Source organism: Camelina sativa, chromosome 4, assembly GCF_030686135.1.
Source record: "Camelina sativa cultivar CO46 ecotype springtype chromosome 4, ASM3068613v1".
NCBI classification, from domain to species: domain Eukaryota; kingdom Viridiplantae; phylum Streptophyta; class Magnoliopsida; order Brassicales; family Brassicaceae; genus Camelina; species Camelina sativa.
Window position 1 is genome coordinate 437547 of NC_141883.1, and position 24349 is coordinate 461895.

General features: G+C 41.8%; 5 protein-coding genes and 1 long non-coding RNA gene across 8 annotated transcripts; 5 read left to right on the forward strand and 1 right to left on the reverse strand.

Annotated features, from left to right (window-relative positions):
- The first annotated feature begins 1484 nt into the window (after window positions 1-1484).
- Window positions 1485-3923, forward strand: LOC104779449 (uncharacterized). 2 transcript variants are annotated; one of them, XR_002037618.2, is made up of 5 exons: window positions 1485-1651; window positions 1822-1947; window positions 2041-2132; window positions 3501-3626; window positions 3761-3923. It is a non-coding gene; the product is annotated as an uncharacterized LOC104779449 (long non-coding RNA). The 2 variants fall into 2 exon arrangements; XR_002037619.2 differs by having other exon boundaries at window positions 1541-1651; window positions 1822-1942.
- A 1008-nt stretch (window positions 3924-4931) lies between these two features.
- On the forward strand, window positions 4932-8336 carry LOC104779451 (pentatricopeptide repeat-containing protein At2g01390-like). Of its 2 annotated transcripts, XR_015596363.1 has the most exons (4): window positions 4932-5925; window positions 6127-7153; window positions 7280-7455; window positions 7840-8336. XR_015596363.1 is itself a non-coding variant. In XM_010503811.3 (2 exons), the coding sequence occupies exons 1-2, from the start codon at window positions 5190-5192 to the stop codon at window positions 7134-7136; spliced, it is 1746 nt and encodes a 581-aa protein (XP_010502113.1). In that variant the 5' UTR covers window positions 4932-5189; the 3' UTR covers window positions 7137-7278. The 2 variants fall into 2 exon arrangements, 1 of the variants encoding a protein (XP_010502113.1); XM_010503811.3 differs by lacking the exons at window positions 7280-7455; window positions 7840-8336 and having other exon boundaries at window positions 6127-7278.
- LOC147945148 (uncharacterized) lies at window positions 7336-8157 on the forward strand. Its single transcript, XM_087511342.1, has 2 exons — window positions 7336-7455; window positions 7840-8157. The coding sequence occupies exons 1-2, from the start codon at window positions 7336-7338 to the stop codon at window positions 8155-8157; spliced, it is 438 nt and encodes a 145-aa protein (XP_087367468.1).
- On the reverse strand, window positions 8206-9719 carry LOC104779450 (uncharacterized). Its single transcript, XM_010503810.3, has one exon. It carries the CDS (start codon window positions 9555-9557, stop codon window positions 8355-8357), a length of 1203 nt encoding a protein of 400 aa, XP_010502112.1. The 5' UTR covers window positions 9558-9719; the 3' UTR covers window positions 8206-8354.
- A 5169-nt stretch (window positions 9720-14888) lies between these two features.
- Window positions 14889-15269, forward strand: LOC147945149 (uncharacterized). The gene has a single exon (XM_087511343.1). The coding sequence runs from the start codon at window positions 14889-14891 to the stop codon at window positions 15267-15269; it is 381 nt and encodes a 126-aa protein (XP_087367469.1).
- Window positions 15270-16140: 871 nt separating this feature from the next.
- LOC147945150 (uncharacterized) lies at window positions 16141-17364 on the forward strand. Its single transcript, XM_087511344.1, has 2 exons — window positions 16141-16528; window positions 16661-17364. Exons 1-2 carry the CDS (start codon window positions 16141-16143, stop codon window positions 17362-17364), a joined length of 1092 nt encoding a protein of 363 aa, XP_087367470.1.
- Window positions 17365-24349: the final 6985 nt, after the last annotated feature.

The window sequence follows — 24349 nt, forward strand, 5'->3', positions numbered from 1 at the left end:
AATTTAAAAGATATTGCAAAATTAATAAATTAGTATAACATATTATTGGTTTTTTGAAGTTTATCTAATATATATATATATATATATATATATATATATATATACTATATAGAATTTAAATTTGTTTAAACAATACACGTTTAGACATAATTTTTATTATATTCATTATTCAACCAAAGGATCAATGAAAACATGTTTATTTACGTAAACAATTTAAATGGTTGAGTTTCACTATAAAAGGCTAAAAAGAGTTAAAATGATTATTATACATATACGATTAGATATGGAAATATTATACGATTTAATTCAAAGGTTTTTTACTAAATCAACTAAAACGACAACTTTGTCATCTTACATTGTACGTCGTTCTACTATAAAAATATCTTCTAACAATTGACCGCTTCAAAAAAAAAAAATAGAAAATAATGTGTGACATAAATAACATACTATTCTAGGTATACATATAAACATGTCTGCAAAAGTTTAATAAAATAAACAAATGGTTCTAAATAGGCTGCTAGACAAAATTCAACATAAAAACATAACAAGCACACCTACATAAAACATGTAAACAAGTAAGAATAATAGGTCAAACAGTAAGAAGAAGCAGCCTCCCTCTTTCGTTTATTTCGAAAATTTCACAATATCATCAATTTCAAACAACATTCAAATAAAACCACTCTCTCTCCCCTCTCCATTGTATATATTTCCTCCATCAAAGCAGCTTTTATCTCTCATATTTTTTATCTTCTTCTATCTCAAAAAGTTCCACTGTTAGATAATTCAACGTTCCTTACTACAATCAACCACTAACCTATTCATTTAATTTGAGTTTTAATCGTCCCAACGTCACAAGACCGATCGAGCATTTGCATTACATCATGAGGATCATGTGGAAGTTCATAATTACAGTGATGTATTTTATAGCTTTTGGATCAAGAGGAATAGGCGCCTCGACCGCAAGGTTGAGGATGAAGAATGAAGATATAGGAAGAACTTCCTTCTTGTGTTATATAATTAATCATTCCATCATTAACTATAGCCCTTAATTATGCTCTGATACACCTTGAGATATATGTTGATCGCTTTGTAAAGTCTGGCTCTCACGTGCAATGTGTCTCCGCAAAAGACACGAATTTGGAAGTTGACATATGGACAGCTTGTGCGCCTAAAAGATATTATGAAAGAATGAATATATTGGCTGGGCCTATAAGTTAATTTCAAGCCCAATAACAAACATAAGCATAAGCGAGAGAGATCACGCGTTTATGTATTTCACAACGGTCACTAGATACGCTTTTGTTTCGTTGTGGCTCTCAATCTCATTAAAATCTCAAAAAACAAAAAAAACAAAAAACTTTTGTTATCTTCTCTGGACCGGCGATACTGAGTTCCTTCGAACACCATCATCACCAGGTTTTATTTTGTTTCATCTTTGCTCTTTTGAATTATTTTAGGGTTTTTTTGTGATTTTTTTTTTTTTTTTTTTTTTTTTTTTTTTTTTTTTTTTTTTTAATGTTTATTGCATATACAGAGAGCCCTCTTTTGATTGTCTGATTTTGTGTTGTTAAATTTCGAAACCTCTCTACAGCAGAGATTCATAAACATTTTGTCTGGTTTTGCAATGGAAGGATCCCAGTTGATTTTCTAGGTTTAACATTCTTCCCCAACTTTTCCGAGTTTTTTTCTTTATATAAAAAAATGCTAGTTCTCGTGTTCCTTTGTGTTAGATACATAATAAATTCTCAATTTCATTGATGTTCTTTGACTGTTAAAGAAAAAAAAAATAGAGATTGAATATTGCAAAAATCTTGTGAACAGCTGATCGTTTCGTTCCTAGCTATCTTGGACAAACTGGGACTGTTGAGGACATGCTTCAAGGTGTTAATTATGCATTAGTTGGTTCTGCAGTTCATCTTGTCTGTCTAGTGGATCCCAACTGGTATGGTAATACTCGAAATTTTCAGAGTCTTTTTAAGTTTTTTCTTTTTTTATGGATACTATTTTTTCATCATGTGGAGGAAATTTTGTTGTTGGCAGGGCCAGCCTGTTTCGTTTGCTATGCACGTTGAGCAATTTGTTGATACATTCCAGCTGATGATACCGCTTCCAATATGAGACAGGAGCTCAAGGTTAGACCTTTTTACCTTTAATCAATCTTTATATGTCTGATCTTGGTGTAGAGTGTATCGAGAAAAAACAAGTATGATTCTGAGTTAGGTGACCGTATTTCAAGTTCATAGTTTCTACAAGTTTTCAAATTTTGCAAATTCAAAACCAAAAGCACTCTTTTTTTAACGTTTCAGGTTCTTCAAAGATTTTACCTTTTTTTTGTTGTTGTTACAAATTAGAGTTTCTAATCAAAAGCCCTCTTTTTAGATACGTGATTTCTTACTTACTTTTTGAAAGTTTTTTGTTCATGTAATCACGTTTTAAAGGATTTGTTTCCGTTTTTATGGATTAGAAGAAACCTTTTTTTTATCAAATTTTCTTTTCATACGAACGAACAGACTCATGACTTGTGCTCTGTTCAATATTTCATCGATTTTCAAGTATAAAGTTTTCTGTTTTCTTCAAACCCAAAAGAAAGGGATGACACATTATATCATTGTGCTCTGTCCGGTTTCTAAATTGGGAAAATTGTCCCCAAGTAAGACTAGCATGTGTTTATCATAGCAAGACTTGCCATATAACAGTAAGACTTGTCATATAATTGTCCCCAAGTAAGACAAGCATGTGTTTATCACAGTAAGACTTGTCATATAATTGTCCCCAACTAAGACAAGCATGTGTTTATCACAGTAAGACTTGCCATATAACAGTAAGACTTGTCATATAATTGTCCCCAAGTAAGACAAGCATGTGTTTATCACAGTAAGACTTGCCATATAACAGTAAGACTTGTCATATAATTGTCCCCAAGTAAGAGAAGCATGTGTTTAACACTGTAAGACTTGTCATATAATGTTGCCTAAGAATGTGAATGAAACAGAGATATATGTCCCTAAGCATGTGTTTAACACAGTAAGACTTGTCATATACAATCTCTGCGATTATCTTTATTCATTGCTGGCTGGGAAGCATGATACTAAGGCTTTTCTAAAGATGTCCTTAGAAGGAAACATTCAATATTCTGCTATAAAAACTCTCAATGATCTGCATATTGATGGGGATATATTCAATGTTCTGCTATAAACACTCTTGAGTTTAAAAGTTCTCAATGATCTGCATATTGATGGGGATATATTCAATGTTCTGCTATAAACACTCTTGAGCTTAAAAGTTCTCAATGATCTGCTTTAAAAAAATTGAGTTAAAAAACTCTCAATGATCTACATATTGATGGAGAAGATATATTCAAAGTTCTGCTATAAACACTTTTGAGCTTAAAAGCTCTCAATGATCTGCTTTATAACTTTTGAGTTTAAAAACTCTCAATGATCTACATATTGATGAGGATAAATGTTTCTAAATAAGACTTGGCCACTGTTGTTGTATAGATTGAATGCCTAGCTCTTGAAGCTCTTCTTGTTAGCGAAGGCACATTATTGTGCAACGCTTGATGGGTTGCGGCTCGAGCAAAGCACTAAAGAGAAAGAGAGAAAATCTGACCTCTTAATGAAGAGGTATGTATCTCATCTCCAACTAGATTGTAATTGTCTGTGTAATTATTAACATATGTTATGTCAAACCAGTTCAGTTTAGATGACAATCTCAATTTTTTCTTTTAACTTCGTTCTGTATTTTTTTTACCCGACAGGTTCATTGGCTAAAAAGGATTTGACGTGCTATGTTTATCTTCCATTTGCGCAGACAACACAAAATAAAGGGGATGCTTATTTGTTCACCTTAATGTTATACTAACTTATGGTTTGATGTTTCTAGGTTGAAGCTGGAACCGTAGTTGTTAAAGCAGTTAAACTTGATGCTGTTCTTGGAGGCCGTGATGTCCAACACCGGGAAATTCAAGGCCATGACTCTAACAAAATTCTTGTCTTTTCTTCACTTCTTCATCTGCTTCTGATTTCTCTTCTTCTGATTCCTCAATCTTCTCATTATCAATCCAATCATTTTCTGCAGCAAGGCCTAATCTCTGCTGCTCCTCTCTAATCCGAGTAACCAGCGTTGCTTCCTCTGCTCGTCTCATCAACATGACAAATTATTTTCTTTTCTTCACTTCTTCATCTACTTCTGATTTCTCTTCTTATGATTCCTCCATCTTCTCATTACCAATCCAATCACTTTCTGCTGCTCCCCTCTAATCCGAGTAACCAACGTTGCTTCCTCTACTCGTCTCATCAACATATCTAACCAAAGTTCTCGAGGCCTAGCCATGTTCCTTCCCATTAATCCTGAAATGTCTTGGCATATTTGTGGCGTACATACGGCTCTCTATCTCTCATAACCTCCCTCTCAGAAATACTATCCTTCCTTCTCATACAAGCCAGTCTTCTGTTCCACACCTCGATTTGAACTCTTCTGAAGTCGGACTTAACTTCTTTTTTGACAAACAACCTTGTAGTCGGACTTAACTTCTTCTGCAGGTGTTTTACGTGCCAATCAACCTTGTAGTCATGTTTCAAAGCATCAAACTCAGCCCGTTCATCTACACTCAGAAATCAAAGCAAACCACAACTAATGATGTTTAAGCTCCAAAATCTAATAATAAGGTTTCAGTTTAAAATCAAAACACACTACACAATACTTAGATAATTAAAGAAGCCAATTCGATAGAACAAATAGGAAACAACATACTGTACCAATGCCCACGAATGGGATGTAGACATTAGAGAAGAAGAAGAAGAAGAGTTGCGTAAATCTCGTGTTCAAAATCAGTCTGTCACCAAACAGATCGTCGTTGTCATCTTCTTCACCAACCCCTCTGCCTTAAGTTTCTTCTAAAATCCTTTCACAGGGGAAAAAGAAAACATAAACTAAATCCTAACCAAAAAAAAAAAAAAAACCATGAATATTAATTACAGTTTACATACATCTTCACTTATTGACGGACCATGTTATATAATTGAATTTCACAAAAAGCACTTCCGTATATATTGATCTTTGATAAAGAACAAAAAAAAAAAAAAAGACAAAGTTCATATACACTGCAAACAGAGGTTGGAATAACAATATTGGCTCTCTCCTGGGCGGGCACACTAGCGTTAGTTTCAATTCAACCAGAAAATTTCATGCGCTTCTCTACCATCTTCCGCAACCACACAATCCAATCCTCCAATCGCCTGAGGAGCCCCGTCAAGCTACTTCACTCTCTGCCCCGACCAAGACCTAGAAACCCCTCCGACACCAAGCGATTCTGCCAAAAACCAAAACTTGCGAAAACACAGACCCCCCCAGAGGACCCCAGGGTTTACACAAGAGACGTTGTATCCAACATCTATAACATCCTCAAGTACTCCACTTGGGAATCAGCTCGAGAACAGCTCCCACATCTGGGTCTCAGATGGGATTCTCACATTATCAACCGTGTCTTGAAAGCACACCCTCCGATGCAGAAAGCTTGGCTCTTTTTCAACTGGGCTTCCCAGATCAAGGGTTTCAAACACGATCACTTCACTTACACCACCATGCTCGATATCTTCGGTGAAGCCGGTCGGATCCAATCCATGTTCTCCGTCTTCCACCTTATGAAGGAGAAGGGTCTGTTGATCGATACGGTTACTTATACATCGCTTATTCACTGGGTTTCAAGTTCCGGCGACGTCGACGGAGCTATGAGGCTTTGGGAGGAGATGAGAGATCATGGGTGCGAACCTACCGTCGTGTCTTACACAGCTTACATGAAGATTCTTTTCGCCGATGGGAAGGTGGAAGAAGCCACGGAGGTCTATAAGGACATGTTACGGTCGCGAGTTTCTCCCAATTGTCACACTTATACTGTATTGATGGAGTTTCTTGTCAGCACAGGTGACCTTTCATTCTACGGCACACCAACTGTTTGTTAAAATGCCTAGCTGAAGTTTTACAGCTTTTTTGCTTTATGTCAAATTATTTGAAATAAACATATGGAGTAAGACTAGGAATGTTTTCTGGATATTGGTTCTTGAATGTTTTTGTTTTCTTGACGACGATGATGATGATGTGTTAGTTTCTTCGTTTGAATTGCAGGGAAATGTGAGGAAGCCTTGGACATTTTCTTTAAAATGCAAGAGATTGGGGTGCAGCCAGATAAAGCAGCTTGCAATATTCTGATTGGAAAAGCTTGTAAATTTGGGGAAACATCATTCATGGCTCGAATTCTTCTATACATGAAACACAATGGGATTGTACTTCGTTACCCTATCTTTCTTGAAGCTTGGGAGACCCTGAAAGCCGCAGGCGAAAGTGATGATCTGTTACGAGATGTCAACTCGCATATTTCCGCTGAATCTTTGTGCTCCAATGACATTGATGAGACTCCAACAGCCGAAGTTGATGACACTAAGAGTTCAGATGATATTAGAGTTATCAGCTCCGTTCTCTTGATGAAGCAGAATCTGGTTGCAGTTGATATTATACTTAACCAGATGAGAGATAGGAACATAAAGTTGGATTCTTTTGTTGTTTCAGCTATCGTAGAAACAAACTGTGGCCGTTGTAGAACTGAGGGGGCTTCGTTGGCTCTTGATTACAGCTCGGAAATGGGTATTCATCTCGAGAAGTCAGCATATCTTGCGTTAATTGGTCATTTTCTGAGAGTAATCGAACTTCCTAAAGTGATTGAAGTGGTCAAGGAGATGCTGAAAGCGCAACACTCCCTCGGTGTGTACCAAGGAGCAATGTTGATCCACAGGCTCGGGTTTGGGAGAAGACCTCGCTTAGCCGCAGAGGTTTTCGACTTACTTCCGGATGATCAAAAGGGCGTAGCTGCTTACACCGCGCTGATGGATGTTTATATCTCAGCAGGGAGTCCAGAGAAAGCAATGAAGATATTAGGAGAGATGAGAGAGCGAGAGATAATGCCTTCCTTGGGGACATACAATGTTCTACTGTCTGGTCTTGAGAAAACCAGTGATTTCCAGAGAGAAGCAGCGTTGTTGAGGAAGGAGAAGAAGAGTCTTGCTGCTTCTGCACGTTTCCGGGGAAATGTTCATGTTGAAGACGAGATATGTGATCTTCTGTTTGCTACAAATCTGTAATTTTGATTTCAGGACAGGTGAAGTCAACATGTATATGTTTAACCGAGGCCCATTATTAATGTGCAAATATGAGGCCTATATTACTGTTTTAAGCCCACCACCCATTTATTAAATAATTAAAAAAAATTTCATTTTATTGACAGACATTTCTGATAGATTGATTAGCGGCACAATTGAGTACGGACGCCGGAGAAGAGAGATGGCGAGATCGTGCTCTATCTGGACGCCTGTTTTGACCTCACTTTCTCCGATGACCGCAGAATCACCTAAATTTTCCCGGCGCCGGGTGATCTTAGCCACGAGCGTAGGTTCTCATCAGGTTCGTACAACAGCTTTTAAAGATCAAAATTAGTTTTCTTTTCCCGGAGAGATTTGTTGTGCTCTGTCTATGTGAGAATGAATACGAGGCCGTTGAGTTTTAGGTTGAGCTATTAGAGAATGTTTGATCCAACTGTTTTAGGTTAAGATCGAATTCAGCTGTTATATGCTTCCAACTAGTTTTGTTGATTGGTTTGTGTCATGTGAATTTTGGGCAACAAAAGGCATTCTTTTCATATATTGATGATTGCTTCTGCTGTTTTCTCATGGTCAATAGAAGAAAGAAGAAGATTGGTATTAGTGTAAGTCTGCATTTGCAAGCATCAGTTTTTTGTTAGTTTGTGCAGAGCTCTGAGGTCAGTCTATATTGCGTTTTCTTTGACAGCCTTTACTTGAAGCAAACATTAAGGAACCCAAGAAGCTTCAAGTCCTTGATGCCAAAGATATTTCAAGAAGAAACACCATGTTGTATCTCACGGCTGGATTTCTTGGAGGGGTCAACATTCTCCATGGTGAAGCCGCAGAAGCTCGAGTAGGGAGAAAGGAGAACAGGAAAAAAGCAATGCAGAAGCTGAGGGCGAAAGCAAAAGAGTCAGAGCCCAACAAGTCAGGAAACCAAAAGATAGAGAAAGAGTTAGAGAAAGAAGAAGTATTTCCTCTACTTCCTCCACCTCTGGTGGTTGAGGCAAACATGTTGCAATAAGCTCTCCCTCGCTCTCTCTCTCTTTTGTTAACTCTTAGAGACACAATGTGTGAGAATCAAAAGCTTTTCATTCCAACACCCAATTGAGTAAAAGACACTACATGCTGTTCTGTGCTATAGGTTTACTATTATTACAAAACGTGTTAATAAAAAGTAAAGATGATTGACAGAAGATAAAAGAGTAGAAACAGGACTAGCTAGGTGATCTTTTTGTCCATGTTTGTGATGAGATTCTTCATCTGAAACCTCCAGAAACAGAAGTAAGCGAAGCCAAAGCCGATCAACACATACAACCAGATCTTATCTTCGCCACCTTCCTTGTCCGACCAAACCTCTTCTATCCCAAACCATTCCCTCACCCCTTCTCCTTTGTAACTTTTCATTATGCCTTCCATCACTCTCCCATACAAGACATATATCCTATCCCGCGCCGCCACAGTCACGGCCGTCGGAAACCCTTCCACGTCGAGGTCAATTTCGTCATAAACCACTCCTTCGCTCCAGCTGTCTTGGCTCTTGAGTAACCAAAGCTTCTTCTGCGACACCACCATGATCGTGTCGTCCCTCTTTCTCCTAGCCACCCCATCCGCCGCTATCAGGTCTCTGTTCAGCAACACCAGCCTCGCCGTCCCGCTCTCTTCGTCCACTTTGAACACCTTCCCCGTGTTGCTCTGCACGACCAGGAGGTAGCCATTGCTTATGTACACGATCCCGTTCAAGCCGCAATCGCGGAATGTTTCGTCCGCGTCTGCCGCCACAGGCTGCGAATTGAACACCGGCGATTTCGAGAAGATCGAGGCTGCGCCGTCGCGATCCACTTTCCAGATGAAGTTTTTGGCTGAGTTGGTGACGTAAGCGTTGCCTTTGTAATCAACCGCCACGTCATTGGCGACGCCCCGGGCGATGTCTTCGTCGTCTCCGGAAAGCGAAGGGAGAGGAGAGAGGAAGATGCGACGGCCTCCGCTGCGAAGATCGTAGGCGGCTAGGGCACTGAAGGGAAGGTGAGGCGGCAAACTGTGGATGCAGGCAAGCAGACGGCGATTAGTAGAGTCAACGGCGAGACCGAGGATAGTAGCGTTATCCGGTAGATCGGGATCGGAAATAAGGGTTTCGATGACTCCAGCGTCGGAGACAGAATGAATAGTGCGGCTGTGGAGGGAACCAACCAGAAAGTGCTGCTCCCTTGGATCCCAGGTTAATCCCTCCGGGTAGAGTCCTGGAGATCGGAAGCTGATAACGTGGCGCTTATCGGCGGAGGAGAGAGCCGGAAGTTCCAGAAGTAGGACGACGGCGAAGAGAATTGGGAAGACGAAGAACGATCCGCATCGAGTGGAGGATGACGATGACGACGACGACAACATGTTGGATTCTTTTTTTACAGAAATTTCAGAAATCATCATCAATTCGATCTATTCAAAAGAGACCAAGCCCATTTATGTAACTAAATGGGCTACATTTTGATTCTTTGGGTTTCTCTCTAACTAAATGGGCTACATTTTGATCCTTTATAGACTAATCCATGGTCTTTCTCTGAAACCATAATATTTTAACCATTGTTGAAGTTTTAACTAATTTTTTTCCATTTAAATAACTTCAAAAGTTCTCAACTTGGGCATCTAGATCCTTTCAAGTCAAATAGCTGATTTTTAACATAGTTTCATTCCAAACGTCATTTGAACCTGCGATTTTTAAGTTTTATCTGGAAGTTGTTATACCAGTTGACCTAATTTAACCAACTACTTTTCTATTATTTTCTTCAAATACTTCAATTTCTGATTCCAAGTTTTAGGTACCCACCAATCTATCGGTCTTTTACTTATTTTTCCCCTTCGTTTCTGATCAAACTCTCATTCTAACTTGAACCACATAAGTTCATCAGTTAATACTTAATTTAATAAACCACAATTGTCTCTTACTGCTTCACATTTATCTACACGGCAATTGTTTCCAATAGTACCAGAAGAAAAAAAAAAAGAGAAAAAAAAACAAGCGCAAAACATGGATGGCCACTGTTTGCAAGTGAACACTATACATGTATAACTCTTAATAATCGTGGTTTAAGATAAATCAAGGCTTTTCAGTATTCATCACTTATTATAACTACTGAACTGTTGCTACATGAAAATCAGTTTGGTATTCTTTTATATATGTGCACTAGTCTAAAATAATCAAAACAAAAAAAACTTCTATGTACTATACGATATATATGGCCACCACACCACACCACACCAGACATATAAGGCTTTAGTACTTGGTATTTTGTTGTTTGTATGCACACGCATGGATTTGTTATCCATAAGACATTAAATTGGATATGATAGATACGTTGAGATGTAAATCTTATGCATGTTATGTTATTTGGACCGTTGCATCTAAATGTAAGGAGAACGACCCTACGATTAGACCAGTGTTCGTGGTTCCTCATACATTGCCCATCACCTTTCTCTCTCACTCTACCCCCATTAATTTATTTTTATTGTTTTATTCGATTTAAATTTTTATAGATGGTGCTTTTTTCTCTCTCTCTATACATCTGGATCTCCTTCCTTTTTTTCCTGATAAGTTATTAGGGTTTGAAGTTGTCTCACCGCCTCCATAATTCCACGCCGGAACAACAAAAAGAGGTTGCACGCCACTTTATTATAGGTCAAGTATTGCGGTTCGGAGATTCTTGTATTAGCATCCGTTTGTGTGATTTTTCTTGTCTCAGATCTGTTTTAAATTTTAATTTTCAAAGATTTAAGTTTTAATTATCTATTTTTGGGTCTCTATTTTCTGATCCGGATTGCAATTGAAGAGATTTTATGTTTTAAGTTATTTGGGTCTTTTCCCCTTAGTCTCTAGGATTGTTTTATACTTGCCGGCTTAAGCCTTTGGAAGGATTGATATCCTTGCCAGCTCTTGTATCTCACATTGTAATCCCATCTTGTTATCAATGAAATCCTATTGCCGAAAAAAAAAGATGGTGCTTTTTCACTTTGTTTGCATATTTTTTTCAATTCATTTTATTCAAAGCATGATTTCGTTTCACAAAACTCATATTACTATGTACAACAAAGTATACAATACAACCCTTGATTTGTTTACTTGACTCAATAAAATTCCATCGTAGTCCCACTTCAAAACTTTTTTTTGTTATTAAAAAAGAAAAAACAAAAGAATAGCTGAATAGGTATCTCTACTCTTAACCTCAAAAATGAATATTGAGATATGAAAACTTAGAAATCCAAAACCATAAACATATATCGATGAAACGATCAATAATCCGCTAACGATAAACCATATAGAAGTATTTAATAAAAAAGTTTCATGCGCTTCGAACCTTATAAAACTATATTCAATTAGTTTACAGCCTGTATCTTTTTCCAAAATTTATGTCCAATGGTCGTATCAGTATGTAAAATCGTCCAAATCTGATATATATATGGCTGTTAGTCTTTGTATTTGCACGACTAAAACAAATTAAATTTTTTTTTTTTTGCTTCATGAATTTAGAATAACAACATTATGCTGCAATAATTGAGAAATCAGATCTAGCAGAGAGAAAGAAGTAAGAATATTCGATTAGACTGAAAAGAAACTTGAGCGTAATATATAACAGAAGTATTGGTCCAAAAGAAGCAAAAGTACATATTATTACAGCCAAACGTCCACTTGAATACAATCTTTTCAGACCATATTTATTTACTGGATTTCATGAGGTCCACATTGTGATTTGCGGCAATACTTACGATGACAATTCATATATAAGTATCAATATTGAGATTATGAGATCTGCCAAAACAAGGTGATTGCTAAAGAGAATTACTGAATAACTTTAGTAAAATTGAGATAATTGTTATAGATGCTCCAATACTTAATAAAGTTGTATCTTCTTCTAGATGGATGAAGTTTTTTTTTTGTGAAAGTAGGTTCGTTGTATTGACTAAATCTTGAGAAATTTTAGATCTGTCCCAATAATTTCTGAGTGAAACATATATAACGTCGTACACGGTTTGATTAGTAGACTTTGATCATGCAAAGAAAAAAAATTACTGAAATACTTAAGAGTGACATAAATGGTTTTACTATTTACTTTTTACCGTTATTTTTTTAGAATTTGAAATATTCTGCTAAAGGTAAAAGTATTCATGCAATTAATGTTATTTTATAAAATGTAAAAGTAAATTTTTGTTTACTTATGCCACCTGTCAAATCTCTTTTCATGATAAAACCGATAAACTCATCATTTTTGTTGGATATGGGCTTTACCCCCAACATTTCTGGAGTCCAAACAAAAGATTTCTAAGAGATTTAGGGTCTGAAGTCATGGATCTGGTCCATCTGGTCACAGGGGAGAAATCATCATTTTACAGAGAGAAAGAAGAAGCCCTAGGTCATTGGCCCACTATAAATACCAGAGGTCGTTGTCAGAGCTCTGGATCCGAAATCTTGGCAATCAGAGAGAAAAGTGCATTTACATTCGTATTAATTGCGCTTAGAGCTTTGATTGCATTTTCTGTAAACTCTTCTCTTGAATTATACGTTAATAAAACGACCAGTTCCGATTTATCCCTAAGAATATTCGTATTATTTATATTGTCGATTTCATACATCAACAATTTGGCATCCACCGTGGGACTCACAGAATCCTTTCTTTGACGAAAAGAATTTGAAGACAAAGGCGTTTTCGGAAAACCTGAAGCATGTCTCACACTGATCTCTCCAGCAACGAAGGCGTCGACTCCTCCCCGCCCAGATCTCCTGCAGCTCGCGTCGAGTCCCCAAGGCCAACAATATGGGGCCGCACCCGTTCGAGGACGAACCAGCTCTAAGGCGTCAATCCAACTGACCTCGAAGCCGTAGGCGCTACGCGCGTCGCTCTGACCAATGGCGCTATCCCTCGAGAACGTGTAGCCGTAGGCGACAACCCAAATGACCGTGAAGCCGTAGGCGCTACGCGTGTTGCCCAAGCAAATGGCCTAACCAACGGCACTACCCCTCCTGATCGTGCAGCTGACAGCATCTCGGTCAACCCAACCAACCGCGCAGCCGCAAACATTACTCCTCCCAGCCGCGCGCGTAGAGGCGTTACAATCAGTCAGGTCGCGCTCGATGAAGCCGTACGAAGGACCCTGGACCGTATGAGTGGCCAAGCGGCACATATGGCATCTCAAGGCCAAAATGACCAAGCAAGGCGCCATACGCGACGACCTGAACCTCGACACGAACAAAATGATGACGCACTGCCGCCACACACTCCGCGAGCTGAGCACAACACTCTGCGAGCTGAGCACAACACTCCGCGAACCGTGCCCAACACTCCGCGAATTGAGCACCACGGTAACGGAAGGCCCCGACTCTCGTTGATCATCGTTGGACCCAATGGCGAGCAGCCAAGAGTGCATTTCCAAACTGACTAGTTGCTCATGGATCGACGTGTTGGGCCGAATCAACCCGAGAACGCTGAAAATTGCGGCCTTCAGCAAGAACTTCAGCAGATGTAAGCCCAACTGAAGAAGATTACGTCTCAGATGCACCGTGTAACAAGCGCGGCACTAGAGCTGGAGACTGTGCTGGCAGAAGCACGACGTTCGCCTTTCACCACAAGAGTCTCAGGTGTCAGAGTTAGACGCAACCCCGACACCAGCAAGAACAAGCCAATACTGTATGACGGAAAGGGGGACCCCACTATCTTCCTGAATTCGATGTCCATCCACATTGGTAGTTCATACTTCTCACCAGAAGAAGAAGACGCGGAAAGTTGTCAGCTGTTCGTCGAAAGCCTAACCGGCAAAGCATTGAACTGGTGTTCAAGGCTGAAGGCCAATTCAATCGATGGTTATGAAGCACTGACAACCGCATTCCTTTAGCATCACCAATGCTTTATGCATGTACCTGCGTCGAATGCAGACTTATGGAGAATGTACCAGAAGCACAATGAGTCACTGCGGACTTTCATGGCCAGGTTTAAAGGAGTCGTATCTCAACTCACTAACAGCGACGACGCCGCAATAGGTGCACTTAAGAACGCACTTGCTCACGGAACCAGGTTCAAGATAGATCTAACAATCCAATCCGCCACATCCTTGGGCGAGGTCCTTGCTCACGCCAATCGATACATCGAGGTAGACGAAGACAAGGGAAAATGAAACATGAACCAGGGCGACGCGGTGGAGAAAGCACCCGAAAAAGCCCTGAGCCTCGCCTCGCCAAAATTACAGCAGAGACTACGCCAAAGGCGAGAGGGGAAGGAAGGCAACGATGTTCGCTATCGATGGAAACGAGCAACAGCAAGGCAAGCGCTGGAACAAGTACGATCGCGAGACTGATGGTCCTACCTACAAGGGCAAACATGGTTATTGCGAATTCCACAAATTTGGCGGACATTCCACGGAGGATTGCAAAACACTTCAATACCTTCTCCTTCATAAGTACAAGAGAGGTGACATTTATGTAGAGCGAGAACGGAGGTGACATAAGGATAACCCGTACTGTTTGGCATACCAGCCACAAAACGAAAGGCAGCATGATGAGGAAGCAACGGTACAAAATAACTGAGCACGGGGACAAAATGACCGAGCACGAGAAATCGAACGCCTGCCTCCTCCCCCGAAACGAAACCATGACGCGGAAGAACACGATGAACCACCAGCTCCTCGCCGAAGGATCAACATGATCATGGGCGGCCTGTCAACATGTCGCGACTCTGTTCGTTCAATCTAAGCTTACTGCCGTGAAGCAGAAGCAAAATGCAGCTCGCCTCCCATAGCAGCATGTTCAAAACTTCCTCCAATCCTATCGTGTTTACTGAAGAGGACGCACTCAACGCAAGTCCAAACAACGACCCACTCGTCGTAGAAATGGTGATTGGAGAAAGCTCAGTGATTAGAATCCTTATTGACACTGGGAGCTTGTTCAATGTGATATTCAAGGACGTTCTGATCCAGATGGAGATTGATCTTCGCAGCACGACTCATGAAATGCAACCTCTGACGGGATTCGATGGCGACACTATAATGACGATTGGAACCATAACGCTTCCAATTTACGTCGGCGGCGCAATGCAGTGCTTCAACTTTGCAATTGTAGACAAACCCATCATCTACAATGTCATTCTGGGAACGTCGTAGCTTCACAAGATGCGCGCCATCGCTTCAATTTACCACCACTGCGTCAAGTTTGCAAACAAGTACGGTATCTACACGCTGCGTGGAGATCCTCTGATGGCGCGGACTTGCTTCATCATCGAGAAAAAGATGCGCAATGCGAGAGCATTCGTGATTGTTGAATCGCATTCGTGATTGTTGAATCAGAGCCGCTGCGACATCCACACGCACCATCCTCGAAAGAATCTATGATACAAGTAAACATCAACTTCTCCGATCTTAAACGCTGCGTAGGCATCAGCACCGAGCTACCAATCGCTCTAAGGGACAAACTCGTTCAGTTCTTACGAAAAAACGTAACCACGTACGCCTGGTCCATAGACCATATGACCGGGATTGATCTTGGCATTACCAGCCACGAACTCAATGTCGATCAAAATTATAAGCCCGTTAAGTAAAAGCGTCGAAAGCTCGGTGCGGAACGAACAACTGTAGTTGATGATGAGGTACGGAAACTACTTGATGCGGGTTCAATCACTGAAATTCGCTATCCAGACTGGCTGAGTAACCCGGTCGTGGTTAAGAAGTAGAATGGAACGTGGAGAGTGTGCGTCGACTTCACTGACCTCAACAAAGCTTGTCTGAAAGACAATTTTCCTCTTCCGCCCATTGACCAGCTTGTCGAGGCCACAGCTGGAAACGAACTACTTTCTTTCATGGATGCGTTCTCGGGCTACAACCAGATAATGATGCACAAGGATGACCGCGAGAAGAGTGCGTTTATTACTGAACAAGCACTATATGTTACAGAGTCATGCCATTTGGATTAAAAAATGCAAGAGCAACGTTTCAGCGATTGGTGAACCATATGTTCGCAAGCCAACTTGATCAAACCATGGAAGTCTACATCGACGATATGCTCGTCCAGTCAGCTCAAGCCGCAAACCATGTCGCACACCTGAAACAATGTTTTGATATTATGAACAAGTATAGCATGAAACTAAACCCGGCGAAATGCACGTTTGGCGTCACTTCAGGCGAATTCCTGGGATACCTCGTTACAAAGCGCGGTATAGAAGCCAATCCGAAGCAGATTTCGGCAATCATCAACCTTCCATCTCCAAGGAACACCCGCGAGGTACAACGCCTAACTGGGCGTATTGCCGCACTGAATCGTTTCATCTCTCGCTCAACGGATAAGAGCTTGCCGTTTTATCAGCTGCTTCGTGGAAACAAACGTTTTGAGTGGGACGAAACTTTGTATCTCTACATCGCCATTTCTTGTTCGGTTATAAGTGGCGTGCTCGCCAGAGAAGATCGAGGAGAGCAACATCCTATCTTCTACGTGAGCAAGACTCTCGACGGGGCCGAACTCTGAAATCCGACTCTTGAGAAGCTCGCATATGCGGTTGTAGTATCAGCTTGCAAGCTCCACCCTTACTTCCAGTCTCACACTGTTGAAGTCCTGACGAATCAGCCTCTCCTAACAATCATTGACAGCCCGAGCCAGTCAGGACGCCTTGCAAAATGGGCAGTTGAGTTAAGCGAATACGACATTGAGTACAAAAAGCGCACCTGTGCAAAGTCTCAAGTTCTCGCAGACTTCCTTGTCGAACTCTCGCCTAAACTCGAAGTTGATTCCCCTCCGCCTGAAATCTGGACACTCGACGTTGATGGCGCATCGTCAAAATTGGGCTCAGGAGCGGACGTACGCTTGACCTCAACAACTGGAGAAATCCTTGAACAGTCATTCAGTCTCACCTTCTCCGCTTCAAACAACGATGCAGAGTATGAAGAGTTGATCGCTGGATTGATCCTCGCACACGGAATCAGAGTCAAGAAAATCCAAGCTTATTGCGACTCTCAACTAGTCACGCATCAGTTCAGTGGAGATTATGCGGCAAGACACGCGCGGATGGACGCTTATCTCAAGGTCGTTCGCGACTTATCTCAAAAGTTTGAATCCTTCGAAATCATCAAGATTCCACGAAGTGACAATGCTCCGGCTGACGCACTCGCGATGCTCGCTTCTACTTCTGATCCTGATCTTCGAAGAGTCATACTTGTGGAAAGCATCGAGCAACCAAGTATCGATGTCAACTTATTGCGCCTTCAATAGACACACAAACAAACCCGCTCAACATCTTAGCAATCACAACACCGGCTCCACCCGCCCTAACTCAAGCTTTCGCCCAGTACACGATGTTGGACGACAACTTATTTCGGCGATCGCCTGTTCTCATCTGCGTTAATGCGAAGGACGTCAACGATATCATGCGTGAAGTCCATAAAGGCGCTGGCAGAAACCACTCAGGCGGTCATGCTCTAGCACTTCAAATCCGTTGCAATGGACATTTCTGGCCAACCATGGTCGTCGATTGCACCGACTTCGCAGCCAAGTGCGAAAAGTGTCAACGCCACGCACCATTCATCCATTCTTCGACTGAACTTCTGCAAACAACGTCACCACCTTACCCCTTCATGCGATGGGCGATGGATATTGTCGGTCCGCTAACACCATCTAAGTAGAAGAAGTATCTCTTGATCATGACGGACTACTTCACAAAGTGGATCGAAGCAGAATTGTACGTTTCACTAGAAGCAAATGAAGTCTAGAATTTTGTCTGGAAAAACATCATACGCCGGCATGGGCTTCCGTACGAGATCGTATGTGACAACAGCCTACAATTCATTTCCCTACAATTCGAAGGATTCTGTGCTGGCTGGCGGATTCGCCTAAGTAAATCCACTCCAAGATACCCGCAAGGCAACAGCCAAGTAGAGGCAACTAACAAAACTATACTTGCCAGAATCAAGAAACGCCTCGACGCAAAAAAAGGTCTATGGGCTGACGAACTCGACGGCGTCCTATGGTCGCACCGAACCTCTCCACGTACGTCTACCGGTCAAACACCATTCTCTCTCGCCTACGGCATGGAGGCACTCGCACCGGCTGAAGTAGGAATCCCCACGCTCCGACGTTCCATGCTCGTTAATAATCCTGATTTGAACAACAAAATGTTGTGCGACAGACTCCTGTTCATTGAAGAAGAGTGCGACCAAGCTCTACTACACATCCAAAACTACCAGCAAGCTGCCGCAAAATTCTACAACAAGAAAGTCAAATTTCGCTACTTCGCCGAGGGTGATCTCGTCCTCCGCAAAGTATTCGAGAATATAAGGGAGAAGAATGCTCGAAGGTCCATACTTAATCTCCAAGATCGTCAATCCCGGCTTCTATCAGCTACTCGAGATGAATGGCACTCCAGTTCCGAGATCTTGGAATTTCGCCAACCTCAAGCGCTACTACTATTAGTCCGCCAGTCGCTAAAAAAAAAAAAAAAAAAAAACACCACTCGATCTACTGAGCATTTCCATGTAATTCGAACTACGAATGGTTTGATCCCTTCCGAGGGTACGTAGGCAGCCTTTCACGAGGTCCAACTATAACTTTAATAAAAAAATAAAAGTTTCACTTCGAAACGCTCTTGAGCAATCTATCGACTCTTATTCTGACGCCCTGGCCAGGGGCACAACTCTAAAACGCGCTCCGCGTGGGTGAATAATCCGAGACCCCGACTCGCATACCTAGCAGGAACCGGAGTGAATAAGCCAAGACCCCGACTCGCACAGCCGCAATTCCTGCAGCACCCACAGGGTAAGCCGGTCATGCGTACCGCACCTAAAATAGTACGACAAGTCCTTCTTGTCTACTCGAGACCTTTCGGGGAACAACATATCCAGGGTAAGCCAGGAGACGTCCTGCACTGCAAAATATGCCCCGTAAACAACGAAAACGTCGCATCTCTATTCTACGCAATAATCAATCTTTGAGCGACAAAAAACATGAAATTCAAAAGCAGCTTCATCATAATGAAGGAAACAATAATCGGCAATAATCAAGTTCATAAATCAAAAGCAACCAAGTTTGCAAATATCCAAAGGAAAAGTACAAAAGCAATCAGCAATCGAGTTCGCAATGACAAAAAGAAAATCCAAAAGCGAGAACAACAAGCAATAATACGAGGACATATCACTCGTTAGCAGCATTATCACCAGCGCCTCCGTCAGCGGTCTCCGGAAATGGCTCCAGATCAACATCAGGAAGCGGCGGTACCACAACCCCGTCAACCTTTGCTTGAAACGTTTCCTGGCTAGCTGCAAGACGCTCCATCCTACTCTCGGGAATTGTGGTTCCCCTGTCAATCAACTTCTGAAGACATAGCCTAGTCCCGGTAACTTGGCTGAGAACGAGCAAATGAAGCTGTCTCTCGCACGTTGCAATCAAGGGCGTCCTCATACGCTCAATACGCTCCTGCTGCGTCCCGATCACAACAGCAGCCTTCGCACGCTCTTCCTCCCCTCGCTCATCTCGCGCTTTCCTTAGTCGCGCTGACCCGGAGTTAAGCTTCCGATGTGACTTCTTAAGAGAAGCCGTCAGATCCTTCACAATTGTTGCATTCTCCTTACTCGTTCGCTCAGCCTCAGCAAGCGCATCCTGAACTAGCACGATCTCTCTCTTAGCAGCGCGCACCTTGTCAGCGTGCACCTTGTCCTCGTTCATCCAGCTCATCGCCTAGGAGATCAAGAAAAATAGTTGGATTACGGCTAAGTAAAATGCACAGGAACGACTTGCTCTTATGTACTCGGACAAGCCAAGTCACTAGGAGCAGAAAGCGGAACGAAGTCACCATGAATCTTGCTGGCAAGGTCTACGCAAGCTCGAGAATCACCAGAGAACGCTTGGTCTTTCACGTCGTAGCGAAATGAAAATGAGTGATCGACCCTCTCGCGACCATCCTCTGCGTGATGAGAATGCCTAGCACTTCCTCCAGCATCACTCCGGGAACTCGAGCGTGACGACCTCTTCCGGGAACGATCACCACCACCAGCTGCTGGAGCACTCCCACGGGACACAGAAGAAGGCTTCTTTGCAGCACGAGCTGCAGCAACCTCGGCGGAACGAGTCCTACGACCGGGCTCACCCTCAAGAGCGAGCACCTCGCCATCCTCGTGCTCCACAACAACGACCTCCGCGCCGACCTCAGCATTTGGTGCAACGGTCTTGGTTGCGACAACAGGCGCATCCTCGACATCGAACAAGTCAGCATAGCATGGCATTAGGCAGTCTCCCATTTGCAATCCAGTCTGTGAACCTACAGAATAGATAGGAGCCTGAGACACGAGAGCACACAAGTCTCTAAACGAAGATAAGCCAACCAAATAAAAAATAAAAAAACTTACAAGTCTTGAAGTGTGAGAACACGTCCGGCCACCGCAAAGTCCCACTAAAAAGAAAAGCAGAAGCTTGTTCAACAGTTTCAGAATCGCACGCAGCTGAAGGTGGCGGATTACCTGCGGGTATAAAATAAATACGATCAGCAAACAGAGTAAAAAAAAAAATCTATAGACACAAACCCAACCCAGCAATGGCTACCAGGGGTGAAGTTCCAGGCAGGAGGACAGGTCGTGTCTGGATCTTCAACCGAGATGTCATTTATTTCTACGAAGAAAAATTGCCTCCGCCAATCGTGAATATGACTCTTCTGGCCGCGCAAGATCGTGAGACATGGCGTACATCAAGCGCAACATAGTCCCGAACTAAAAGGGTACGCTTATCTTGATGTCCATATAGGCGCCAATTATCGTAAGCCCCACCGCGTTACGGATGGTGGAGATCGACAGCTGTGAGAATGCAATCTTCCGACGCGCACAGTAACTCGTCAAAAATTCTGGAATGGGGAACCATAATCCACACTCGGTAAAAAAATCCACATAGACGCAGAGGTGACCCGATGGGCAGTCCCACGGACGTTCATCGACACTCGGTAGCATGAGCTGCAAACGTGCGGGCTATGGACTTGTCGTCGCATAGGGTACTTCCCGCATCGCGGGGGATTCTTTGCTTGTCTCCCGAACAATCTTTGCGACGTTTTGGGACTCCGTTTCCAACGGCTAAGCCAGCAACCAGAGACCTAGGAGCACTCTCCGAGCCGGTGCGTTCTTCGTACGCTAACACCTTCCCTCATTGCTGACTTGAAGAATGTGGAATCAAGCTAAGGTCCTGAGCATCTATAGGAAACATAACGTCGAGCTCCCGAACATCTTCTTCCGTCAAATCCGCCAGATCAGTCACGACTCCTCTTCCTTCCGATGGGTCCCACCAGGAAGGATAGCCCATTCCAGTTTCGTCAAGGTCTCTCTCCAGCGCTGGTCAAAAGGTCAATTAAACCCAATGTGTACTCCACCACGATATAGTGGTATCGTTGTAACACTTCATGATCGAATCCACAGAGACCAAACAATTACACTATGAAATTATGTAGATTAAATATAGCTAAGACAATGGAAAAGTTTGTGAATCAAGTAACTATCTACAAAACGGAAAGTAAACAAACTGTTTTAATTCAAAAAGGAAATATTGGGCGCAGGGAATCTATGGGGATATAATTCTCGGACTAAGGTGGAAGATGGGGATGCATTAAACACCGTTCTAGAACTCAAATTACAGTTGTAAAGCTAACCTACTTTTGCAGCGTTAACTATCTATGCAATGAATTCACTAAACCTTAAACCATCGTTTGGACCTAGCAAACCAAGCAAGCAATAAAGGTTCAAGTTTGATCTGTTCACAAGGTGCCTCAACTTCAACTTTCGTTGGCTAAGGTCCACCTTGCTCACCAAAGTTCTTTTTCAGAAACTCAACAACACTTTTGGTGCCCCGATGAATTAAACCTAAAATCTTAATCTAGGTGATCAATCTAGCTTAAGCATTAAGAACAACAATAGATGAAGAACAATAAGATCAATCCCAAATCTAACAACCTAAGTTTAGAGAATCATAAACCCCTTTAAAACCCAAAACCCAATAGATAAACTACTCATACATGGAGATAAAAGAACAGCAAATCAATAATGAAGAAAACATAATTGAATTGCAAAAGAATAGAAAACAGGGTTTAGAATTCTTCTCCAAAGTGTCAAGAAGGATTAGAGATCTTCTCCCCCAGCTCTCAATACAAAATAGTCTCAGAAAAATAATGCTTATGTCTTTAGAGGCCGAGCCTCTAATTAAATATCAAAATAAAACCCTAAAAGTCGGTTTAAAACAAAAAAGGAAAACTTGAGTAGGGTACGGGACTGGCCAATCCCAAATGCGGATCAGCCGATCCTGGATGCTTTTCTCTGTTTGCTCCATCTGCTTGCTAGTCCGATCAGCCTTCACCAAATTGGCTCCAGATGCTTGTTTTCATCCCCAAAACACTCAGTTTCCTTCCAAAGTGACCTAGAACCTGTAAAGACTCTCACAAGACTAAAAAGACTCTATAACCACACTTTGACTCAATAAAAGACTCAAAACAAACTTTAAAACTATGGTTAAAACCTATAAAATACAGACACATCAATTCCCCCGGACTTGAATCTTTGCTTGTCCTCAAGCAAGAACAGACAAAAACTCAGGAACAGAGAAAAGGTTTGAAGGTGGAAACTCACATATTCTTGGGAACCTCTTCTTTGCACTCTTCATCCCATCAAACCGAGAACTACTTTCTGTACTCTGCCCATGATTAGGATCAACACTCCCTACTCTGACCTCCACAGCCTTAAAGAACCTTCGGTCCCCCCATTGTTGTCTCTCTATATCAGAATAGTAAAAGGGTGCGGTCTTACCATGGGAGTATCGATCATTGAACTTTTAGACTCCTTCAACCTCTTAATGCCCAAGACCTCCTCATATTCTTCCTTTCCTCTCTCTTTTCTCACTTCCAAAGGATTGATTTCTCCCTAATTTTCTAGGGTATCATTGTATTTTTTTTTTATCAATCCTTTTCTCTTTTCTTGCGGACAGGTCTCCATGAATTCTGAAGGATGCACGGGTTTACGCACAACCCTCGGTTCACTTCTTTATTACATATATCCTCTTTCTTATTTTTTATTATTATTTTTTATTATTGAGTATTGAAGGGAAGAGAGGGGAAGCATACTTTGTGAGGAGATGCATGTCTTGTATTGCTTAAGGGAGGAGTCTTGTTCGATGTATACTAAGTCCCAAGGCAAGAAGTTAAATCCGGTTAAGTCCTGTCAAAGCTCGAGACAACAGTGGATCAACTTAATGTCCTCTTCGGTGAGGGTCTTTTGGGGTGTGCTGAGACTGCTCATGTTCATTCCAAGCTTCATTCGAAAGTCAAAAGTACTAAAGCAATCATAAGAGTGTTAGTTTAAAGCAAAAGATTCCTAGAAATGCTCATAGTTTCCCAAATTTTTTTTTTAGGTAACCAGCCTTGTCCTGAAAGCGGTAAAAGAAGTTTTTACGAGATGTCCAACGCTATTTCTGGGATTAGCCTTATCTTTACAAGCACTGCGCTGAAGGCCTTTACCGAAGATGTGTTCCTGAATCGGAAGTTCAAGGCATACTTTTCCACTGTCACAGTTCCAACTATGCAGGACATTTCGTCACATTCAAAACCGCGACAAAAGTGCTCCAATCCGGCCTCTAGTGGCCCACCTTATTCCGAGACGCACACGATTTTGTTTCCCAATGTGACTCCTGCCAGTGACGTGGGAACATAAACAAGCAGAACGAGATGCCACAAAACTTTATTTTGGACATCGAGGTTTTTGACTGTTGGGGAATCGACTTCATGGGGCCCTTTCCACCTTATTATGGGAATCTCTACATTCTTTTGGTCGTGGATTACGTTTCCAAATGGGTTGAAGCTGTAGCAAGTCCTACAAATGATTCGAAGGTAGTCCTCAAGATGTTCAAGCACATAATTTTCCCACGGTTTGGTGTCCCTAGAGTGGTTATAAACGATGGGGGGACTCACTTTATCAACAAGCTCTTTGCAAACCTTTTGAGAAACATGGTGTGACACGATAAACCATATAGAAGTATTTAATAAAAAAGTTTCATGCGCTTCGAACCTTATAAAACTATATTCAATTAGTTTACAGCCTGTATCTTTTTCCAAAATTTATGTCCAATGGTCGTATCAGTATGTAAAATCGTCCAAATCTGATATATATATATATATATATATATATATATATATATGGCTGTTAGTCTTTGTATTTGCACGACTAAAACAAATTAAATTTTTTTT